This window comes from Oncorhynchus mykiss, chromosome 5, assembly GCF_057628025.1.
Source record: "Oncorhynchus mykiss isolate SJ-2025 chromosome 5, ASM5762802v1, whole genome shotgun sequence".
NCBI lineage: Eukaryota > Metazoa > Chordata > Actinopteri > Salmoniformes > Salmonidae > Oncorhynchus > Oncorhynchus mykiss.
The window spans coordinates 33,610,808-33,631,302 of record NC_143026.1 but is presented as its reverse complement, the minus strand read 5'-3'; the positions used below and the strand labels follow the sequence as shown (position 1 = coordinate 33,631,302).

The following is a 20,495-nucleotide window of genomic DNA, read 5'->3' as shown; positions in this document are numbered from 1 at the left end:
CACTCAGACAGCAGATGAAACTGAGTATTTCTGTCTGTAATAAAACCCTTTTGTGGGGAAAAACTCATTTTTATTGGCTGGGCCTATTCCCTCCCAAGCCCACCCATGGCTGTGCCCTTGCCCAGTCAAAAACCCATTAGATTAGAGCCTAATTAATTTATTTCAATTGACTGAATTCCTTATATGAACTGTAACTCTAAAATAGTTGAAATTATTGCATGTTGCGTTTATATTTTTGTTCAGTATGTTGTATAGATTAATTATCCCTTTTCACCTGATGTGCTGTGGACGCGGTGGCCTGAGAGGTAAGAGGCACTATGGGAGAGCTCTGGGTTAGGTGACATGCCCCTGGAGGAAGGGGGTGTGGCCATTCCACACTGGGAGGAGGGGCTCCACAGTTCTTTGCCCCCACAGGTCGAGTTGAGTTCACAGCTAGAGTTCTGAAGGAAGACATTCACAATGTTACCAGTTAAAGTTCCAATGCAGCCATTTTTATCCCAATATCAAATCATGTCTAGGTAACAATTAAGCACCTTACTGGGATTGCTTTCAATTAAAATTGTCAAAAATAACAATAGCTTAAAAAATAACAATCCCAATAGCTTCTTAGCAAAGAGCATTTTCTCATGCAATAATTTTACTAGGACTGTCAAAGTGGTCTGAGTGAAAACTGAAAACTAGCTGTTATTGGCATAGAGGTTTGGAATTCTTTCTATTGGTCTGTTAACTAATTTGGTGACGCCACCAGGCAGGCCAAAACTCCATCCCACCAAAACAGGCTGACATTTCAGGTGGTCTTTTCAAACAGTTCTTACACTAAAATGGCATTATCAAAATTTTATTTCACAGTATTATTCCAACCTCATAAAAACGCAAGAAAATCATGTTTTTGACTGCACAGGGCTTTAAGAATTAATTCCACAAATTGTTGATGATGTGGTATACTATTAATTGTAACTGGAAATTAGGCTACATTATTTTTTACAGGATTTCAGGTTTCTACAGACAAATCCTCAGCCAGACAGACAGACTCAGAGTGCTGAACAACACATGGACCCCCTGCGTGGGCCGCACACAAATAGAGGGACAGACAGCGTCGCCAGGGCAACCAGCCCATGTGACAGACCATATTGGGATGGCAGGACGGGGGCGTAAGGGCATGTTTTCTGTTTTCTAAGGCCTGACACCACCGCCCGCCAGTCTTGCCCACTCTGATGACTCAAAGCCGCTCCTCCCTCAGCTCTCCTTGCTAAAGCACTCCCTTTCCAAAAACAAGGGGGCGATTCATAGGCTCGGAGGGGAGAGGGGGAGGCCAGTGGGTTCAGGGACAAGCGATTGACTAAGAACATCTGACACAGCCAATATATCAAGTGTTAACACCCTCTGCAAAACAACAAGAAATGCATAGAGAAGAAGTAGCAGCAGCAGCAATCAGCGGCTGCTCACTCTGGCTGACACTGGCCTCCAACAAACACTTTCTATCTAGGAACTAATCTGGACACATTTGCTATGGGTTAGTGCCGTGAAAATATGTGCAACAGAAATGCTGTGTATGTCTGTGTTACCTGACGTCTGGAGGTCTGGGGGCTGCGATAGGAGGACTGAGTCCCTGACAGAGGGGGCAGGGACAGGGGTGGTGGTTGGGGCTGGCGTGGGGCAGATAAGGGGGTCAAAGAGGAGCTTCCTGTGGGAGAAGAAGAGGAACAGTCTGACTCACTCTTACATTGATGTGTTAAATAAATCTCCATTCTTTCTCCACTTATCAACAAAACCATAATCTCCTCATTACAAACCAACTATGCAGTCCGGCAGCCAAACAACGCTAGAAACACATTTTTTCAGATGACTGATAGTTAGAATTCACACGACTAAGTGAAAAAAATTGAAACAAATTCTGAACATCAACAATACTCAGTGAGAACACCAAACAAATGTATGTCATTCCTATCCACCAAAGGGAGGTGAGAGGTGGGGGGGCGGGTGATCTCACCGAAGCTGCTGTGGAAGTCTGTGTAGGGGCTAGAGGCTGAGTCTTGTGGACAAAGCTGCATCTGGGGGTAGAGGTTCTCGGGCATGGTCGCATAGCCCTCCTCACACGACGCTTCCTTGGGGTCCAGAGACACTTTGGCGCATTCAATGACGATGTCATGGATCTCAAATCTCTTCCATCTGCAGAGGGACAGAACCGTCAATCCAATTGAGAAAACAATGTAATAATAATTTCTCATTTGTTCATACAGCAGATAATCTCTTGATTTGGTTGACAACAAAAAAAAGGTATATAAACAAGAGTGAAGATTGAGAGCTGTGATTGACTGACCTGGTGGGATCAAGCTCATGGTCCTTAGTTCCAGTCACTAGTTCCGGGTGTATACGGACGTGTTCCAGCATTGGCTGCAAAGAAAATGGGAAAGAACAAAAAATAATTACAGAACCATTTAGATACACATTCGTATTATATTTCTATGGGTAGAATCTCTTCCTGAAGACAAATCAACATAATACATTGAAGATTGAGCAATTGAAACAGCTGTGATCAATTGAAACAGCTGTGATCTGTCACCTTCACCACTTCCTCAAAGGTGTCCATGTTCTCCTTCATGCTGTAGTGGGAGCGCAGGTAGGACACAAAGTTGCAGGGGTACATGCCGTAGAGGCGGTGGAAGAGCGAGTAGACGCTGGCGTGCAGGTGGATGAGGTATACCTCGGAGACGTGGCCTGGTGTAGGCAAGAAGAACAGGAGAGAACATGATGTCAGGTCAGGGGCAGCAACGTGAACAAAAACAGTCCATCCAAAACCACACCTGGCTCTTGTCGGGTTCAAGAGAAAGAGATAAGACTAGGTAAACATTCCACAATAAATCAACTTTGGGGGGAGGGGACATTTACTGCTAAGTGTTTAGCTAACAGTAAAGGCCCTGTTTATACAGCTTTCTAGGCATGGTTTTGGTCCCAGGAGTAGAGGATGATGATGTAGGCAGTGACATCACCAGGGTGTGACTCAGGGTTTAATAAAACCACTGGAGACCTTTTGTTGGATGCAGAACTTACTCGGAAACATTTGTGCTATGTTCCTGTTTGTCAACTTCTGTCTGCAATTGCATTAATTAAGGTTTTGAACGATTTAAATTAAGATAATGTCATAATGCTAATTTCACCAATGATTGACAAGGACGGACGGACGTAAGGAATGAAACCCTAACACTCTACCATTTCCAATATTCTCATAGTGAGAAAAATTCTCTGAGAGAATGAATTCACATAATACAAAAATCCGCCGCTTTAAGCTAGAGGTGTTGTTTTTTTGGCATTGGAGGCGTCTCAAACCACTACATCTGTCAATGTAATATTTCTGCATCTGCGGTGAAAGGTGTCAGAGATCGTCTGACATACACTGCTCTGAGACATCCCGAAAATCAGTCTTCTCACAAAATCGGCGGTAGCCTCCGAACAGTTTGACCTACAAACTATTATGACCCCTTTATGGAAATATGACTTGTCTGAAGGTCCCCCGGAACCAGTTGAAAACATTTATGGAAGTACAGTATATATGGTGACCGTTTAGTGAAAAATATAAGGGGTTAAATACAAAAAATGTTCCCCGATCTGTCTTATATCGCTCAGACAATTCAGAACAAACTTCCTTTAGATCTTTTTTTTTTGGGGGGGGGGGAACTGTTGTTCCATATAGTGAATCTGTTATTCAATGAGTTTGTATGGTCCAATAGCAGTATGGTCAAAAACTATTTATCAAATAACTTTAAAATCAAATAGCAAAATTATCCTTGGTATGATCTTCTTAAAACAATTCCATATAGCTTAGTACTGCCCCTGGCTAAGACTTCATAAAACAGCTCCTCAGTCTTTTTTTATTACCTGGGTTCTTCAGGTTCCAGGAAGCCAGGCGTCCAAAGATGTCAAAGAACTCATACAGGTGTTGTTTGCCAGCCTGGGGGATCATGGGTAGCAGAGTGATCAACACCAGGACTCCAGTTATGAGGACCACAACGTCTGAATCCGTCTGGACACCAAGGAAAGAGAAACATTCAACATGATACAAATTAAAAGAGGTCCAAGACACTTGATATAATACGCCTGTGCTTCTTTGTATTTCTAGAACAAAAAACATATATTAAAAGAGACCTCTGTGGCTATCTTTCCCTCCTACCTAGAATAAAACATTCAGTATTTTTCTTTTTTATACCTTGAGGCATTTGAGCAGCGAGAGCAGCAGCGGGTAGCGGGCGATCTTATGGATCCAGGACGGCTGCTTGCGGACTACGTGGCCAAGCAGAGTGAGGGTGGGCAGCCGGCAGGCCTGTTTGGTCATACACTCGTTCATCTTGTCCAGCAGGTGCTGTGGTGGGCAAATTAGAAACATAATTGGGCTTTAAGACTCATTCTATTCATTGTTACTTAATGTTTTATGATTTGTTTTGATCAATTATGGAGAATTAAAGTTATTTAATTAACAACGGATGAAAAATGGGAGTACATTAAGGGGATGGGGGTGTAAGGCAGGTCTCACCTTATCATGTGGCTCTCTGACTGACGAGAGGATATGCATGGCCTGGGCCGAGTTAGTCTCCAAGAAGTAGTCCACCAGTCCATTCAGCAGCATTGACCCCCGCTCTGCACAGAGAGGAGAATGAACATAGTTCCAACATCCACATTAAGGCCCACAATATGGCTTCAAAATAGCATTTGCCATAGCCCTATATTACAGAGTACAGGTTAAAAGGATGACTGTTCAAGTCCAAAAACACCATATTAAAAGCAGAGTTCTCACCAGTGCTGAGGTGCTCATTGATAAGGCCTTTGATCTCCTCCAGTTGGCGTATGTCAGAGGACTCCAGGAGAGGGAGGAGGTCCCCAACGTTGGGCTGCTCTCTGGCCATGTTGACAGCGGAGGGTGAGGTGGTGGCAGACAGTCTCCGTCAAGGCCTGGAGGGCAGGGGGTGTCCCAGTCGTCTCTCTCACAGCGTCCTGCCTGGAGGGCTCCCTGGGCCTCCGGCCAATACAGTCTCCAGGCACCACTACAGGACAGGGCAAGCAACAGGACAGTAAAGGGTCAAACCTGACTCAGCACAAGTCAGAGAACTTCAGTGATACTTTTGGTCATGTAGTGTATGTGGACAGCTGCTAGTCGAACATCTCATTCCAAAATCATGGGCATTACTATGGAGTTGGTCCCCCCCTTTGCTGCTAAAACAGCCTCCACTCTTCTGGGAAGGCTTTCCACTAGATGTTGGAACATTGCTGCGAGGACTTGCTTCTATTCAGCCACAAGCACATTAGCAAGATCGGCACTGATGTTGAGCGATTAGGCCTGACTCGTAGTCGACGTTCCAACTCATCCCAAAGGTGTTTGATGGGGTTAAGGTCAAGGCTTTGTGCAGGCAAGTCAAGTTCTTTCACACCGATCTCGACAAACCATTTCTGTATGGACCTCGCTTTGTGCACAGGGGCATTGTCATGCTGAAAGAGGAAAGGGCCTTCCCCAAACTGTTGCCACAAAGTTAGAAGCACAGAATTTTCTAGCACGTCATTGTATGCTGTAGCGTTAAGATGTCCCTTCTAGAGGACGACCGATTAATCGGAATGGCCGATTAAAAGTTTCAAGTTTTCATACCTATCGGAAATCAGTATTTTAGGGCACTGATTTAAAAATTATATATTTTTACACCTTTATTTAATCTTCATTTAACTAGGCAAGTCAATTAAGAACACATTCTTATTTTCAATGAGGGCCTAGGAACGGTGGCCCTCTAAACGGTGCCTCGTTTAGAGGCAGAACGACAGATTTTCACCTTGTCAGTTCGGGGGATCCAATCTTGCAATCTTACAGTTAACTAGTCCAACGCTATAACGACCTGCCTCTCGTTGCACTCCACAAGGAGTTACGCAATTGCAGTAAGCCAAGTTAAGTTGCTAGCTAGCATTAAACTTATAAAATCAATCAATCATAATCACTAGTTAACTACACATGGTTGATGAGATTACTAGATATTATCTAGTGTGTCCTGTGTGGCATATAATCTGACTGAGCATACAAGCATCTGACTGAGTGGTGGTAGGCAGAAGCAGGCGCGTAAACATTCATTCAAACAGCACTTTATTTGCGTTTTACCATCAGCTCTTCGTTGTTCGTCAAGCATTGCGCTGTTTTTGATTTCAAGCCTATCAACTCCCGAGATGAGGCTGGTGTCACCGAAGTAAAATGGCTAGCTAGTTAGCGTGCGCTAATAGCGTTTCAAACTTCACTCGCTCTGAGCCTTGGAGTGGTTGTTTCCCTTGCTCTGCATGGGTAACGCTGCTTCGAGAGTGGCAGTTGTCGGTGTGTTCCTGGTTCTTGCCCAGGTAGGAGCGAGAAGAGGGATGGAAGCTATACTGTTACACTGGCAATACTGAAGTGCCTATAAGAACATCCAATAGTCAAAGGTTAATGAAATACAAAATGGTATAGAGGGAAATAGTCCTATAATAACTACAACCTAAAACTACTTACCTGGGAATATTAAAAGGAACCACCAGCTTTCATATGTTCTCATGTTCTGAGCAAGGAACTGAAACGTTAGCTTTCTTACATGGCACATATTGCACTTTTACTTTCTTCTCCAACACTTTGTTTTTGCATTATTTAAACCATATTGAACATGTTTCATTATTTATTTGAGGCTACATTTATTTTCTTGATGTATTACATTAAGTTAAGTGTTCAGTCAGTATTGTTGTAATTGTCAGTATTACAAATAATTTTTATTTATTTAAATCTCCAATAATCAGTATCGGCATTGAAAAATCAGAAACGGTCAACCTCTAGTACCTTCACTGGAACTAAGGGGCCTAGACCGTACTATGAAAAATAGCCCCAGACCATTATTCCACCTCCACCAAACTTTAATTGGCACTATGAATTCTGGCAGGTAGCGTTCTCCTGGCATCCACCAAACCCAGATTTGTCTGTTGGACTGCCAGTTGGTGAAGTGTGATTCATCACTCCAGAGAATGCATTTCCAATAGCGGCGAGCTTTACACCACTCCAGCCGACACTTGGCATTGCACATGGAGATCTTAAGTTTGTGTGCGGCTGCTCAGCCATGGAAACCCATTTCATGTAGCATCCAACGAACAGTCCTTGTGCCGACGTTGCTTCCAGAGGCAGTATGGAACTCATTAGTATGTGTTGCAACCGAGGACTGAAGATTTTTACATCGATACGCGCTTCAGCGTCCCGTTCTGTGAGCTTGTGTGGCCTACAATTCGCGGCTGAGCCACTGTTGCTCGTAGACATTTCCATTTCATAATAACAGCACTTACAGTTGACTGGGGCAGCTCTAGCGGGGCAGAAATGTGACTGACTTGTTGGGTGGCATCCTATGACAGTGCTGCGTTGAAAGTCACTGAGCTCTTCAGTTAGGCCATTGTACTGCCAATGTCTAACTATGGAGATTGCATGGCTGTGTGCTCAATTTTATACACCTGTCAGCAACAGGTATGGCTGAAATAGCCAAATCCACTTATTTGAAGGGTTGTCCACATCCTCTTGGCCATGTAGTGCATGTAGGCTATTAGATAAAACATTCTAGAAAAGCATCAATTGCAGCCCAATACCACATGATTATGACCCTCACATAGCCTAATCTAAAAAGTCATAGTGTACTGACAAAATGTAGGACATGAGCAATGTTCTAAATAGCCTTTAGACTAGCTACACACATATTGGTATTATTAGGCTTGTTAGAATGCAGTTCCTATGTGCAAAGGGTATAAATAAGGAAACCGGTAGGTACCAATGGTAGTTTTGATAACGCCATGTGAAATCTACCACACTAGTTCTAAAGCAGTGACAAATTTGAAGAAATTCACTCTGACCACATTTGGCCCACTGGAACAGACAAAAACATAATATTAATGATCTCTATGATATCTGCACCCACCATCTACCACAACGGTTTGCCATAATATTCTGTGAGTGTTTTCACAGAACTTCTCCTCCCAGTGACTCAACCTTTCAAAGGAAAAGAGGCCATAAATAATCATAATAGACAGGTCATTATCACCAGGGGAGGTCTTAACACCGCTCTCCCCTCAACATTTAGCCTACACAGTAATGAAGGCAAGCCACAACACAACCAACAGGAGCAGAAAGAACCTAAAAATCAGTAGTGCATAATACGTTCATTGAAGCTTTATTCTCAAATCGGGCCACACCCCTGGTCTCAATATTTTGGACAAAACGGCAAGCATTATTATTAACTCGTATTCCCACTCCAGTGACATTATAACATTAAGCCTATGTCTTACCCTCCATCCTGTAACTAGGCTACTCTCCTGTTTGATTCTTTACTGTGAGTCAGTGTGTGCACCTGCTGAGAAGGTTGACAGGCAGCCACAACTGTTAGACATCACTGTTCTGAGGCACTCCCCCACTAGTCTCCAAGGGGTCAATTAGCTCCTTAGTCTTAGTGTTGGGCTGGGTGTGTTGAATTAAATTTGAGTGTTTTCAATGTTTAACGTCTTGCAGGACCAGGGCCACAATCAGTGGCACAAACAGGAACAACCCTCAGTGACCTCAAGCAGCAGCAGTGGCTCCGGGAAACTCAGGAAGAGCCTTTTTGCAGCCCCATGAACTTCCATATAAACACCGGAAATTAAATTTGGCTGTGTACAAGCTGTTAAAGGGTAGGTAGCACAAACAACCACATGTAACATATGGATTTTTCAAGTTCTCTATTTTTCAAGTTACTACATAAAACTGATCTGAACGCCAAAGTCATGTCGGAAAATGTCAGAAGCTTATTCCCTATAATATAAACTCCAATAGAAATAACTTCAAATATGTAACTTCACTCATGACTACTGGTTTCAATAAATTAAATTATGAATTTATTGTTACAACTTGCAAAGTCGCTAGCCAACTAGCCTACTAACGATATGTTAGCAGTGCATGAGTCAGACAGTTGCTATCAACCCCTAGCTTACAGCTACATTAAAGTAAACCAATGTTTTGGAAATGCATAACTCCATCATACCAGTTATCAAAGAGTGTTATCTATATGCAGTTATCTTAGCCAGCATCTTAGCCTAGCCAACCACCACAGTTATGGTCAGCAATCTAGAGCCCAACTACATGAGACCAGCTAGAACACAACAAAAACATAACCGCAGATTAAAAGCAAAGAGAGAACAGAGACTTACAGATTAATGGCTGGGGCCTATCCCATGGCAAAATGTTTAACTTCTTGGTGACAGGGGGACAGTATTGAGTAACTTGGATGAATAAGGTGCCCAGAGTAAACTGCCTGCTACTCTGTCCCAGATGCGAATACATGCATATTATTAGTAGTATTGGATAGAAAACACTGAAGTTTCTAAAACTGTTTGAATGATGTCTGTGAGTATAACAGAACTCATATGGCAGGTAAAACCTGAGAAAAATCCAACCAGGAAGTGGGAAATCTGAGGTTTTTAGTTTCTCAACTCTTTGCCATTCCAATATACAGTGTAAATGGGGTCATATTGCACTTCCTAAGGCTTCCACTAGATGTCAACAGTCTTTAGAACTTTGTTTCAGGCTTCTACTATGAAGTGGGGGCGAATGAGAGGGGAATGAGCCAGGTGTCTGGCAGAGTGCCACAGGCTCGAGAGGCGTGGTCACGAGAGAGTTAGCTCTCGTTCCATTGCTTTTCTACAGACAATGGAATTCTCCGGTTGGAACATTATTGAAGATTTATGATATAAACATTCTAAAGATTGATTCTATACTTAGTTTGACAAGTTTCTACGACCTGTAATAACTTTTTGTCCTACGTTCGGCTGGACCTGAACGCGCATTTGGATTTGTTTAACAAACGCCCTAACAAAAGAAGCTATTTGGACATAAACGATTAACTTTATCGAACAAATCAAACATTTATTGTGGAACTGGGATTCCTGGGAGTGCATTCTGATGAAGATCAAAGGTAAGTGAATATTTATAATGCTATTTCTGACTAATGTTGACTACACAATATGGCAGATATCTTTTTGGCTGCTTTGTAGTCTGAACGCTGTACTCAGATTGCATGGTTTGCTTTTTCCTTAACGTGAAATCTGACAGTGGTTGCATTAAGGAGAAGTATCTCTAATTCCATGTATAACACTAGTATTTTCATCAACATTTATGAGTATTTCTGTAAATTGATGCGTCTCTCTGGACTGTCACCTCATGTTTTATAACTACTGAACGTAATGCGCCAATGTAAAATGAGATTTGATATAAATAGGCACTTTAGCGAACAAAACATGCATGTATTGTGTAACATGAAGTCCTACGAGTGTCATCTGATGAAGATCAAAGGTTAGTGATTCATTTTCTCTATTTGTGCTTTATTTTGACTCCTCTCTTTGGCTGGAAAAATGGCTGTGTTTTTCTGTGACTTGGTGGTGACCTAACAATCGTTTGTGGTGCTTTCGCTGTAAAGCCTTTTTGAAATCAGACACTGTGGCTGGATAAACTAGAATTTTATCTTTAAAATGGTGTAAAATACTTGTATGCTTGAGGAATTTTAATTATGAGATATTTGTTGTTTTGAATTTGGCGCCCTTCACTTTCACTGGCTGTTGGCGAGGTGGGACGTTACCGTCCCATATATCCCAGAGAGGTTAAAGGAGCGCAGGTTGATTTAGCTACCACTGCAGGGGGGTGGGCACCCCACCGGGCTGAAAGAGTAAGGGAAATCCAAAATAGATAGATTCCAGATGTCCAAGGTGGAAAAAGTTACAAAACTCCCATAGCCTACTTCACAGAGAACATGTCAAAAAGCAGACAAAACAAAAAAGGAGAACAGACTAGGTACTACACATTTAAAGCAAGCAGGTATGATTTTCTCCGTTGTGAGCCCATGGCAAAAAGCCATCATAGCCTGACCTAACGGGTCCCCACTAGACAACACAACCATAAGGTCTGTGAAGAGCATGCTGCATGGCCGCACGTACACAAGGAGCAGATGGGACACATCACACTTCCTCGTGATTGGTGGATTGTAACTCACCACAAACACTTGGTCTGAAATGCAATTACATGCTAGCATGGCTAGTGGCTAACATTTGCCAGCTTGAGCTAGCTACCAAGCTAGCGTCTGAACTCTGTAGCACTAAGTACTTCACTGTCACTGTGGGGAAATGTTGCAGTATCATGTACACATTTAAAGTGGCATTTAAATAGAGTAAACAAATAAATAATTGACAATACACAATAGCTACATAAAAAAATATATATGTGATGGTCACCTCGCTTCAGGTCCTTAAAAAAACAAATGAATGCATAGTTTCTTATGTATTATTTCTTACATTGTTAGCCCAGAAAATCTCAAGTGCTATTACATACAGCCGGGAAGAACCATTGGATATAAAAGCGACATCAATTTACCAACATTACGACCAGGAATACGATTTTCCCCGAAGCAGATCCTTTGTTCGGACCTCCACCCTGGACATGGGACCTTATCCCTGAGGCCGACGCAAAACAGCGCGGTCGCCGCAGGAGAGGCAGATGGAGCGGCCTACTGGTCAGACTTAGAAGGCGAGCACACCATCCACCATTTCCGAACATATTACTCGCCAATGTCCAATCCCTAGACAACAAGGTGGACGAAATTAGGGCACAAGTTGCCTTCCAGAGAGACAGAGATTGTAACATTCTCTGTTTCACAGAAACATGGCTCACTAGGGATATGTTGTCAGAGTCAGTACAGCCACCCGGTTAATTCATGCATTGCGCCAACAGAAAGAATCATCTCTCTGGTAAAAGGAAGGGCGGGGGTGAATGTCTTGTGATTAACGACTCATGGTGTAATCATAACATACAGGAACTCAAGTCCTTTTGTTCACCTGACCTAGAATTCCTTACAATCAAATGCCGACCGCATTATCTACCAAGAGAAATCTCTTCGATTCGTCACAGCCATGTATATCTCTTCCCCCCCCCCCCCCCCAAAGCAGACACCTTGACGGCCCTGAAAGAACTTCACTGGACTCTATGTAAACTGGAAACCATATATCCTGAGGCTGCATTTATTGTAGCTGGGGATTTTAACAAAGCTAATCTGAGAACAAGGCTTCCTAAATTCTATCAGCATATCAAATGCGTGACATGAGCTGGTAGAATTGCGGACCATTGCTACTTGAAATTCCGCGATGCACACAAAGCCCTCTCTTCGGCAAATCTGACCATTACCACATTTTGTTGCTACCAGCCTATAGACAGAAACTAAAACAGGAAACACCCATGCTCAAGTCTATCCAACGCTGGTCTGACCAATCGGATTCCACGCTTCAAGATTGCTTCGATCACGTGGACTGGGATATGTTCTGGATAGCCTCAGACAATAACATTGACGTATACGCTGACTCGGTAAGGGAGTTTATTAGCAAGTGCATCGGTGTTGTACCAACTGTGACTATTAAAACCTGCCCTAACCAGAAACCGTAGATTGATGGCAGCATTCACGCAAAACGCGAACCACCGCTTTTAATCATGGCAAGGCGACTGGAAACATGACCGAATACAAACAGTGTAGCTATTCCCTCCGTAAGGCAATCAAACAAGCAGTGTCACAAAGTAGAGTCACAATTCAGCGGCTCAAACACGAGACGTATGTGGCAAGGTCTACAGTCAATCACATTACAAAAAGAAAACCAGCCCCGTCGGACATCGACACCAGACAAATTAAACAAATTCTTTGCTCGCTTTGAGGACAATACAGTACCACTGACACGGTCACTACCAAAGCATGTGGGCTCTCCTCCTCCGTGGCCAACGTGAGTAAAACCCTCGCAAGGCTGCTGGCCTAGGCGGCATCCCTAGCCACGTCATCAGAGCATGCGCAGACCAGCTGGCTGGTGTGTTTACGGACATATTCAATCAATCCCTATCTGCTGTGCCATCATCCCGTAGCACTCACTTCTGTCATCATGAAGTGCTTTGAGAGACTAGTCAAAGATCATATGACCTCCACCCTATCTGATACCCTAGACCCACTACAATAGGTCCACAGACGACGCAATTGCCATCACACTGCCCTATCCCATCTGGACAAGAGGAATACCCATGTAAGAATGCAGTTAATTGAGTACAGCTCAGCATTTAACACCATAGTATCCTCCAAACACGTCATTAAGCTCAAGACCCTGGGTCTCGACCCTGCCCTGTGCAACTGGGTCCTAAAGGTAGGAAATATCTCCACCCCGCTGATCCTCCACACTGGGGCCCTACAAGGGCGCGTTCCAAACGGTTTTTGCTGTTTCACACCAAACTGCAAAAAGTGCAAATCAATCCCAGAACAACAGCAAAGGACCTTGTGAAGATGCTGGAGGAAACAGGTGCAAAAGTATCTATATCCACAGTAAAACAAGTCCGATAGACAAACTGGAAGGCCGCTCAGCAAGGAAGAAGCAACTGCTCCAAAACCACCATAACACCGTACTTTTTGGAGAAATGTCCTCTGGTCTGATGAAACAAAAATAGAACTGTTTGGCCATAATGACCATCGTTATGCTTGGAGGAAAAAGGGGGAGGCGTGCAAGCCGAAGAACACCATCCCAACCGTGAAGCATGGGGGTGGCAGCATCATGTTGTGGGAGTGCTTTGCTGCAGGAGGGACTGGTGCATTTCACAAAATAGATAGCATCGTGAGAAAGAAAAATTAGGTGGATACATTGAAGCAACATCAAGACATCAGTCAGGAAGTTAAAGCTTGGTCGCAAATGGGTCTTCCAAATGGACAATGACCCCAAGCGTACTTCCTAAGTTGTGGCAAAATGGCTTAAGGACAAGTCAAGCTATTGGAGCGGCCATCACAAAGCCCTGACCTCAAGCCCATAGAAAATGTGTTGGCAGAACTGAAAAACCGTGTGCGAGCAAGGAGGCATACAAACCTGACTCAGTTACACCAGCTCTGTCACGAGGAATGGGCCAACATTCACCCAACTTATTGTGGGAAGCTTGTGGAAGGCTACCCGAAACTTTTAACCCAAGTTAAACAATTTAAAGGCAATGCTACCAAATACTAGTTGAGTGTATGTAAACTTCTGACCCGCTGGGAATATGTTGAAAAAAATTAAAGCTGAAATAAATCACTCTACTATTATTCTGACATTTCACATTCTTAAAATAAGTGGTCATAACTGACCTAAAACAGGGAATTTTTACTAGGATTAAATGTCAGGAATTGTGAAAAACTGAGTTTAAATGTACTTGGTCGACCCCCACCCCGCCACACTGGCAACACTTTAAGGGGCATTGCACTGATAATGGCGCTGACTAAGGAAACGTTCCCGCTCTTAGTGCCAGTCTGCACGTTCAAACTTAAACAATGTAACTAATAATAGCATCTTCATGCTTTCGTTAACTTCTCTAGGGTAGGGGGCAGCATTCTTAATTTTGGGTGAAAAGCATGCCCAAATTAAACTGCCTGCTACTCCCCAGAAGATAGGCATATTATTAGTAGATTTGGATAGAAAACACTATTTAGTTTCTATAACTGTTTTGAATCATGTCTGAGAATAACAGAACTTATTTAGCAGGCGAAACCCCGAGGACAAACCATTGCTACAGATACCCGTCACTTTTCAAACGAGTTTTCATTGGGAATCCAGATTTCTAAGGGACCTTCTTGCAGTTCCTACCGCTTCGACTGGATGTCAACAGTCTTTAGAAATTGGTTGAGGTTTTTCCTTTGTGTAATGAAGAAGTACGGCCATCCAGAACGAGGGTAACTTGAAATGTACTGTTAGATAGAGGCACGTGAACAGAAAGCTAGCTACAGTTTGTTTTCCTCCTATATTTAACACAGATCATCCCGTCTTCAATTTGATCGATTATTTACGTTAAAAAATACCTAAAGTTGTATTACAAAAGTAGTTTGAAATGTTTTGGCAAAGTAACAGGTAACTTGAGATATTTTGTAGTCACGTTGCGCAAGTTGGAAACTGTTTTTCTGGATTAAACGCGCCAAATAAATGGACATTTTGGATATATTGACGGAATTAATCAAACAAAAAGGACCATTTGTGATGTCTATGGGACATATTGGAGTGCCAACAAAAGAAGCTCGTCAAAGGTAAGGCAAGAATTATATTTTTATTTCTGCGTTTTGTGTCGCGCCTGCAGAGTTTAAATATGCTTCTTTGTTTACTATGGTGCTATCCTCAGATAATAGCATCGTTTTCTTTCGCCGAAAAGCCTATTTGCAATCTGACATGTTGGCTGGATTCACAACAAGTGTAGCTTTAATTTGGTATCTTGCATGTGTGATTTCAAGAAAGTTTGATTTTTATTGTAATTTATTTGAATTTGGCGCTCTGCATTTTCACTGGCTTTTGGCCAGGTGGGACGCTAGCGCTAGCACTCCAGCCATAGACTGTTCTCTCCATCTACCGCATGGCAAACGGTACCGGAGCACCAAGTCTAGGTCCAAGAGGCTTCTAGACAGTTTCTACCCCCAAGCCATAAGACTCTTGAACATCTAATCAAATGGCTACCCAGACTATTTGCATTGCCTCATCCTCCCTCAACTAACCAGTGCCCCCGCACATTGACACTGTGCCGGTACCCCCTGTAAATAGCCTCGCTATTGTTATTTACTGCTGCTCTTTAATTATTTGCTACTGTTATTTTTTTTACTTAATTTCTTTTGTAAAACTGCATTGTTGGTTAAGGGCTTGTAAGCATTTCACTGTAAGGTCTGTTTTTGATCCTTCGATGTCGGCTCTTCCGATCATTGTGAAGCAGAATTCACCAAGCGTTGGATGGTTCACCCACTAATAGGGAACGTGAGCTGGGTTTAGACCATCAGTTTAGACCGTCGTGAGACGGTGTGTGTCTGTGTCAAAGGGAAGCGGTGGTGGCATAAGGCATGACTACAGTGATGTCAGTGATGTCAACTGAAAAACAAATGGGAAAAAAATAAACAAATAAAATCCAGCACTGTGAGTCACTGTTCATCAGCTGGCATTGTATTTGGCACATGTGACAAATAACAAATTTGGAGAAAACTGAGGATGAATCAACATTGTAGTTACTCCACAATACTAACCTAATTGACAGAGTGAAAAGAAAGCCTACATAGAATAAAATGATTCCAAAACATGCATCCTGTTTGCAACAAGGCACTAAAGTAATACTGTAAAAAAGAAATCTGGCAAAGCAATTCCCTTTTTGTCCTGAATACAAAGTATTATGTTTGGGGCAAATCCAATGACACACATTACCGTACCACTCTCCATATTTTCAAGCACAGCAGTGGCTGCATCATGTTATGGGTATGCTTGTAATCATTAAGGACAGAGGAGTTTTTCAGGATAAAAAAATAGACACGTAATGGTGCTAAGCACAAGCAAAAACAATGGTTCAGCCTGCTTTGCACCAGACACTGGGAGATTAATTCCCCTTACAGCAGAACAATAACTTAAAACAAGGTCAAATCTACACCGGAGTTGCTTACCAAAAAAGGCAGTGAATGTTCCTGAGTGGTCGAGTTACAGTTTTGACTTAAATCTACGGCAAGCCCTGAAAATGGTTGTCTAGCAATGATCAACAATTGATTTGACAGAGTTAGAAGAATTCTCTCAAGAATAATGGGAAAATATTGCACAATCCAGGCACCAAAGGTGCTTCTACAAAGTATTGACTCAGTGGTGTTAATACATATGTAATTTAGATCTGTAAATTAGATTTTTCAATAAATTCACTAGAATTTCTATAAAAATGTTTTCATTTTTTCATTATAGGGTATTTTGTGAGTAGATGGGTGAAAAAAAATGTATTTATCAATTTTGAAATTGAGGCTGTAACAACAAAATGTGGCATAAGTTAAGGGTTATGAATACTTTCTGAAGGCACTGTCAATCCCAAATACACAAATAAAATAAAATGATTATGTTATGGTAGCTAGCTAAGCCTTTTATTTACAGTTGAATGCAATGAATTAATTAGCTATAGTATGGTCATCTACTGTAGTTAGTATTGCACAGTATGCTGACATTTCGGTACTTTTTCAATACTAGAACATAAAAAACTGTTTGGTACTAGAATGTTACTTTACAATGCAAGAATCCAGCCTACAAAGCTGGAAGCTACTGGTAACTTTCCTTGCTAGCTCACAGCTGAAGCTAAAAAAAACTATTCACTATCCTAGTATTTTGGGATACCATAACGCAAAATGCCACCAAAACCATATTAATTTGCAGTTGCTCGCTCACGTCTCTTCCAAAGATGATCTATTGTCTCAGCGAACTGACAGAGAATCTCAATTGCATTCAACTCCTCTCCCCTCCTCAGGTCCCTCTCCTCTGACCACCTCCAATGGGTTTTAAGGAGGCGAGAAGAGTATGCAATATGATTGCTGCGTGTGTGGACGTGTTTAACTATTCTTGTGGGGACCAGAAGTCCTCACAAGAAAAGTAAACAAACTGAAATTGTATCAACTGGGGACATTTTGTTTGTCCCCACAAGGTCAAATGCTATTTCTAAAGGGTTGATGTTAGAATTAGGGTTAGGTTTTGGGGTTAGGAGCTAGGGTTAGTTTTAGGGTTAGGAGCTAGAGTAAGAGTACAGCTTAGGTTTATGGTTAAGGAAAATAGGATTTTAAATGAGACGGAATTGTGTGTCCCCACAAGTTTAGCTGTACAAGACTGTGTGTGAGAGAGAGAGTGAAAAGAGAATAGGTCTCAGATGGGCCACCCCCTATTACCTCGTGAATGACATCATTACTGGTTAAAGAGACAGCATACACTTTTATATAAATCTATGCAAAGGTTGTTGATCAGTACAATAAAAGACCCAAAAGGAAGGGAAACAGATTGTCATCTGTAGCCCCATGAAATAAGCCAAAACAAGATTTACCATTCAAATAAATTACCATTGGGTGTTGTAGTTAGATTAGTAAAAACAAAGTCAAATTGGTTGTTGAATTGATTCATTAACGCATACATGCCTCTGAAATGTTGACACAAAAAAATTAGAATGTAATGATATTGAACTAATATTGTGTGACTTCGGCTAATATGCCTTCTTTTTTTGCTGTGGTATCAAGTATCCTAGTGCTAAACCTGGTATCGAAGTCAGAATTTTGGTATGGTAACAGAAGATGCTTAGTAAAATTAGGATTGCAGTAGCTTTAGCCTAATAATGGACTAAAGGAGCCTAACATTACTCTTTATAGTCCAAGGACCTTACATGTTCTGTTTAGAGGTGAATTGGCTGACAGCCAAAACAGGCTAATACTCAATCTAAACGTGAATCGACTGTCAATTGCGGTACTGTCCTAAAAACAAAGCACTCTACTACCATATCACATAAAAATGATTTCACAAATACAAAATATACACTTACTGTACAGCCAAGGTTGGCGACACCTTAATTGGTGAATACGGGCTCATAGTAATGACCGGAATAATGGAACGGTATCCAATACATTAACATGGTTTCCATTTGGTTGATACAATTCCATTCCAGCCACTAATATGAGCAATCGTCCCCTCAGCAAACCACTGTGCCGTTTTAACACAGTATTTTTCAGGGACAAGTCGGCATCCGTCCTCGTTTACACACAGGTGTTCGAAGACGCAGATAGCCAATTAGCACAGTTACGAGATAAAAAAAGTATAGCTGATGATGAAAAATAGGTTCCTTATGTTTCCAAAACTGTACCAATTCAATGCGTTTTGACGTTCAGAACGAACATCGGGCTCTTAAAGTATCTTCTGGCCGGAGAAGTTATCTTCAATGGGCGCTGAAGGTAGTTAGCTAGCGTCTATGAATGGGTTAGCTTTAGCCTAGCTAGCTAGCTTGACATGATGTAGCTACGTTACGCCTCAATATTTGCTCAGGAGGTGACGCAGAAAGCAGCTGCAACATTTCAAGAAGTTGCAGCTGAATACAAAATGGTTAGTAACATCATTCACTATAACTAAGCTCACTATGACTGTCAAATGCTAGCTAGCTGGCTGTGTCGCCAGCTATCTGGAGTGACCACTGACTGTCGTAAACAACTCAGGGGAACAATGGCCAGGGTTTTTGTTGTTTTAGCCGATTGTTTTACATGAATTATTATTGATAAGCTGAAAACGATTTCAACATATGCATGTTCATGAAAGTAGCGATGACTCAAACCATTATTGTCAGTGTCTGTAGAAATAAAATACGTCATATAGCTAACGGTAGCTGTCATTCAGAAAAACAAGTCATTACCGACAACTACCTAGAGAAAAAAAATATATTTGACAGTCATGAAAGAGCATCAGAAATTCCTAATAATGCACACACCTTACACGAACGATTTTTTTCCCGTTTGAAATTAACCAGTATATATTTCTATAAATCAATAAAATGGACCTGTTTACCTGTTAGAGTCTCTACACTCCACAGGGCGCCGCCATCTTGAACACATCACAGCCCATCCCTCTTTAATCAACCTCCGCTGACTCGCACGCAAAGTAATCCCTTATTAGCGAGCCATTCAGAATCTGACACTGACTAGTCTATTTACATAAATAATGCTACAGCTAGGCTCATTTAAATACTTCCATTCTGCTTCAGTCATATTTCAGTGCACCGCACTCATGTCCTCAATCCACGAGAAACTTGGCATTGTTTTTCTCATAGGTGGAGGGATGAATTTATCTGTACTGCGGTTTTCGCGTGACGGGCATGAGTCAGGTAGTGAGCGCATGCGCTGAATATAATGGCAACTTTCTAACAATGGCCGGATTCGATTATGCTAAAACGCAGTGTCATTTAAAAATCTTCCCATTTTGAAATAGTTCCCAATCCTTTTTTTTTTTTTTTATTAACAACAAATCAATACAAAACGTACATGGGGAACACACGTATGTATAAAGAATAGGCAAAGGACATCTGCTAGGGGGTACAATATCCCAATACACAAGGACCTTAAGGGACATACACACATTTATAATTCTAACAGATTTTTGTTGGCAGAGTATTTAATTGTCTTAAAATATAGTTCAATTTATTTTTGCAAGATAACAAAATGTGGTGTTTAGTTTCTAGTGAATATGAAATTTGGCCAAAAGAATAATGAAATGAATTACATAAGATTCTTGACTATTTATTTTACCTTTTTATTTAACTAGGCAAGTCAGTTAAGTACAAATTCTTATTTTCAATGACAGCCTAGGAACAGTGGGTTAACTGCCTGTTCAGGGGCAAAACGACATATTTGTAGCTTGTCAGCTCAAGGGTGTGAACTTGCACCCTTCCGGTTACTAGTCTAACGCTCCAACCACTAGGCTACTCTGCCGCCTACTTATGATAGAAATAAATTGAAACAATCAGTACATCTCTCCATAATAGTGTCAATTCTTCATAAATGAATTCAATTATAAATCTACTGATGTCATGCCACAGATTCCTTACAATAATACAATGTTTAAAAAAAGATGCAACTATTTCTGTGTGGTCATTACAAAAGGTACAATTTCAATTTATG

General features: G+C 41.7%; 1 protein-coding gene across 2 annotated transcripts in view; it reads right to left on the bottom strand.

Moving 5' to 3' along the window:
• The window catches only part of LOC110522917 (hamartin), a 36,541-nt gene extending 16,830 nt beyond the window's left edge, over positions 1-19,711 (bottom strand). Inside the window, exons 1-10 of one of the 2 annotated variants that reach the window (XM_036977308.2) lie at positions 19,387-19,711; positions 4,790-5,036; positions 4,529-4,632; positions 4,205-4,357; positions 3,877-4,021; positions 2,564-2,718; positions 2,321-2,394; positions 1,991-2,169; positions 1,566-1,684; positions 275-440 (exon numbers count right to left, since the gene is read on the bottom strand). In XM_036977308.2, coding sequence (XP_036833203.2) covers positions 275-440; positions 1,566-1,684; positions 1,991-2,169; positions 2,321-2,394; positions 2,564-2,718; positions 3,877-4,021; positions 4,205-4,357; positions 4,529-4,632; positions 4,790-4,898 — 1,204 coding nt within the window. In that variant the 5' untranslated portion in view covers positions 4,899-5,036; positions 19,387-19,711. Of the gene's footprint in view, positions 1-274; positions 441-1,565; positions 1,685-1,990; positions 2,170-2,320; positions 2,395-2,563; positions 2,719-3,876; positions 4,022-4,204; positions 4,358-4,528; positions 4,633-4,789; positions 5,037-18,376 lie in introns of both variants that reach the window. The other variant, XM_090234554.1, reaches the window with a different exon arrangement.
• Between the last annotated feature and the right edge of the window lie 784 nt (positions 19,712-20,495).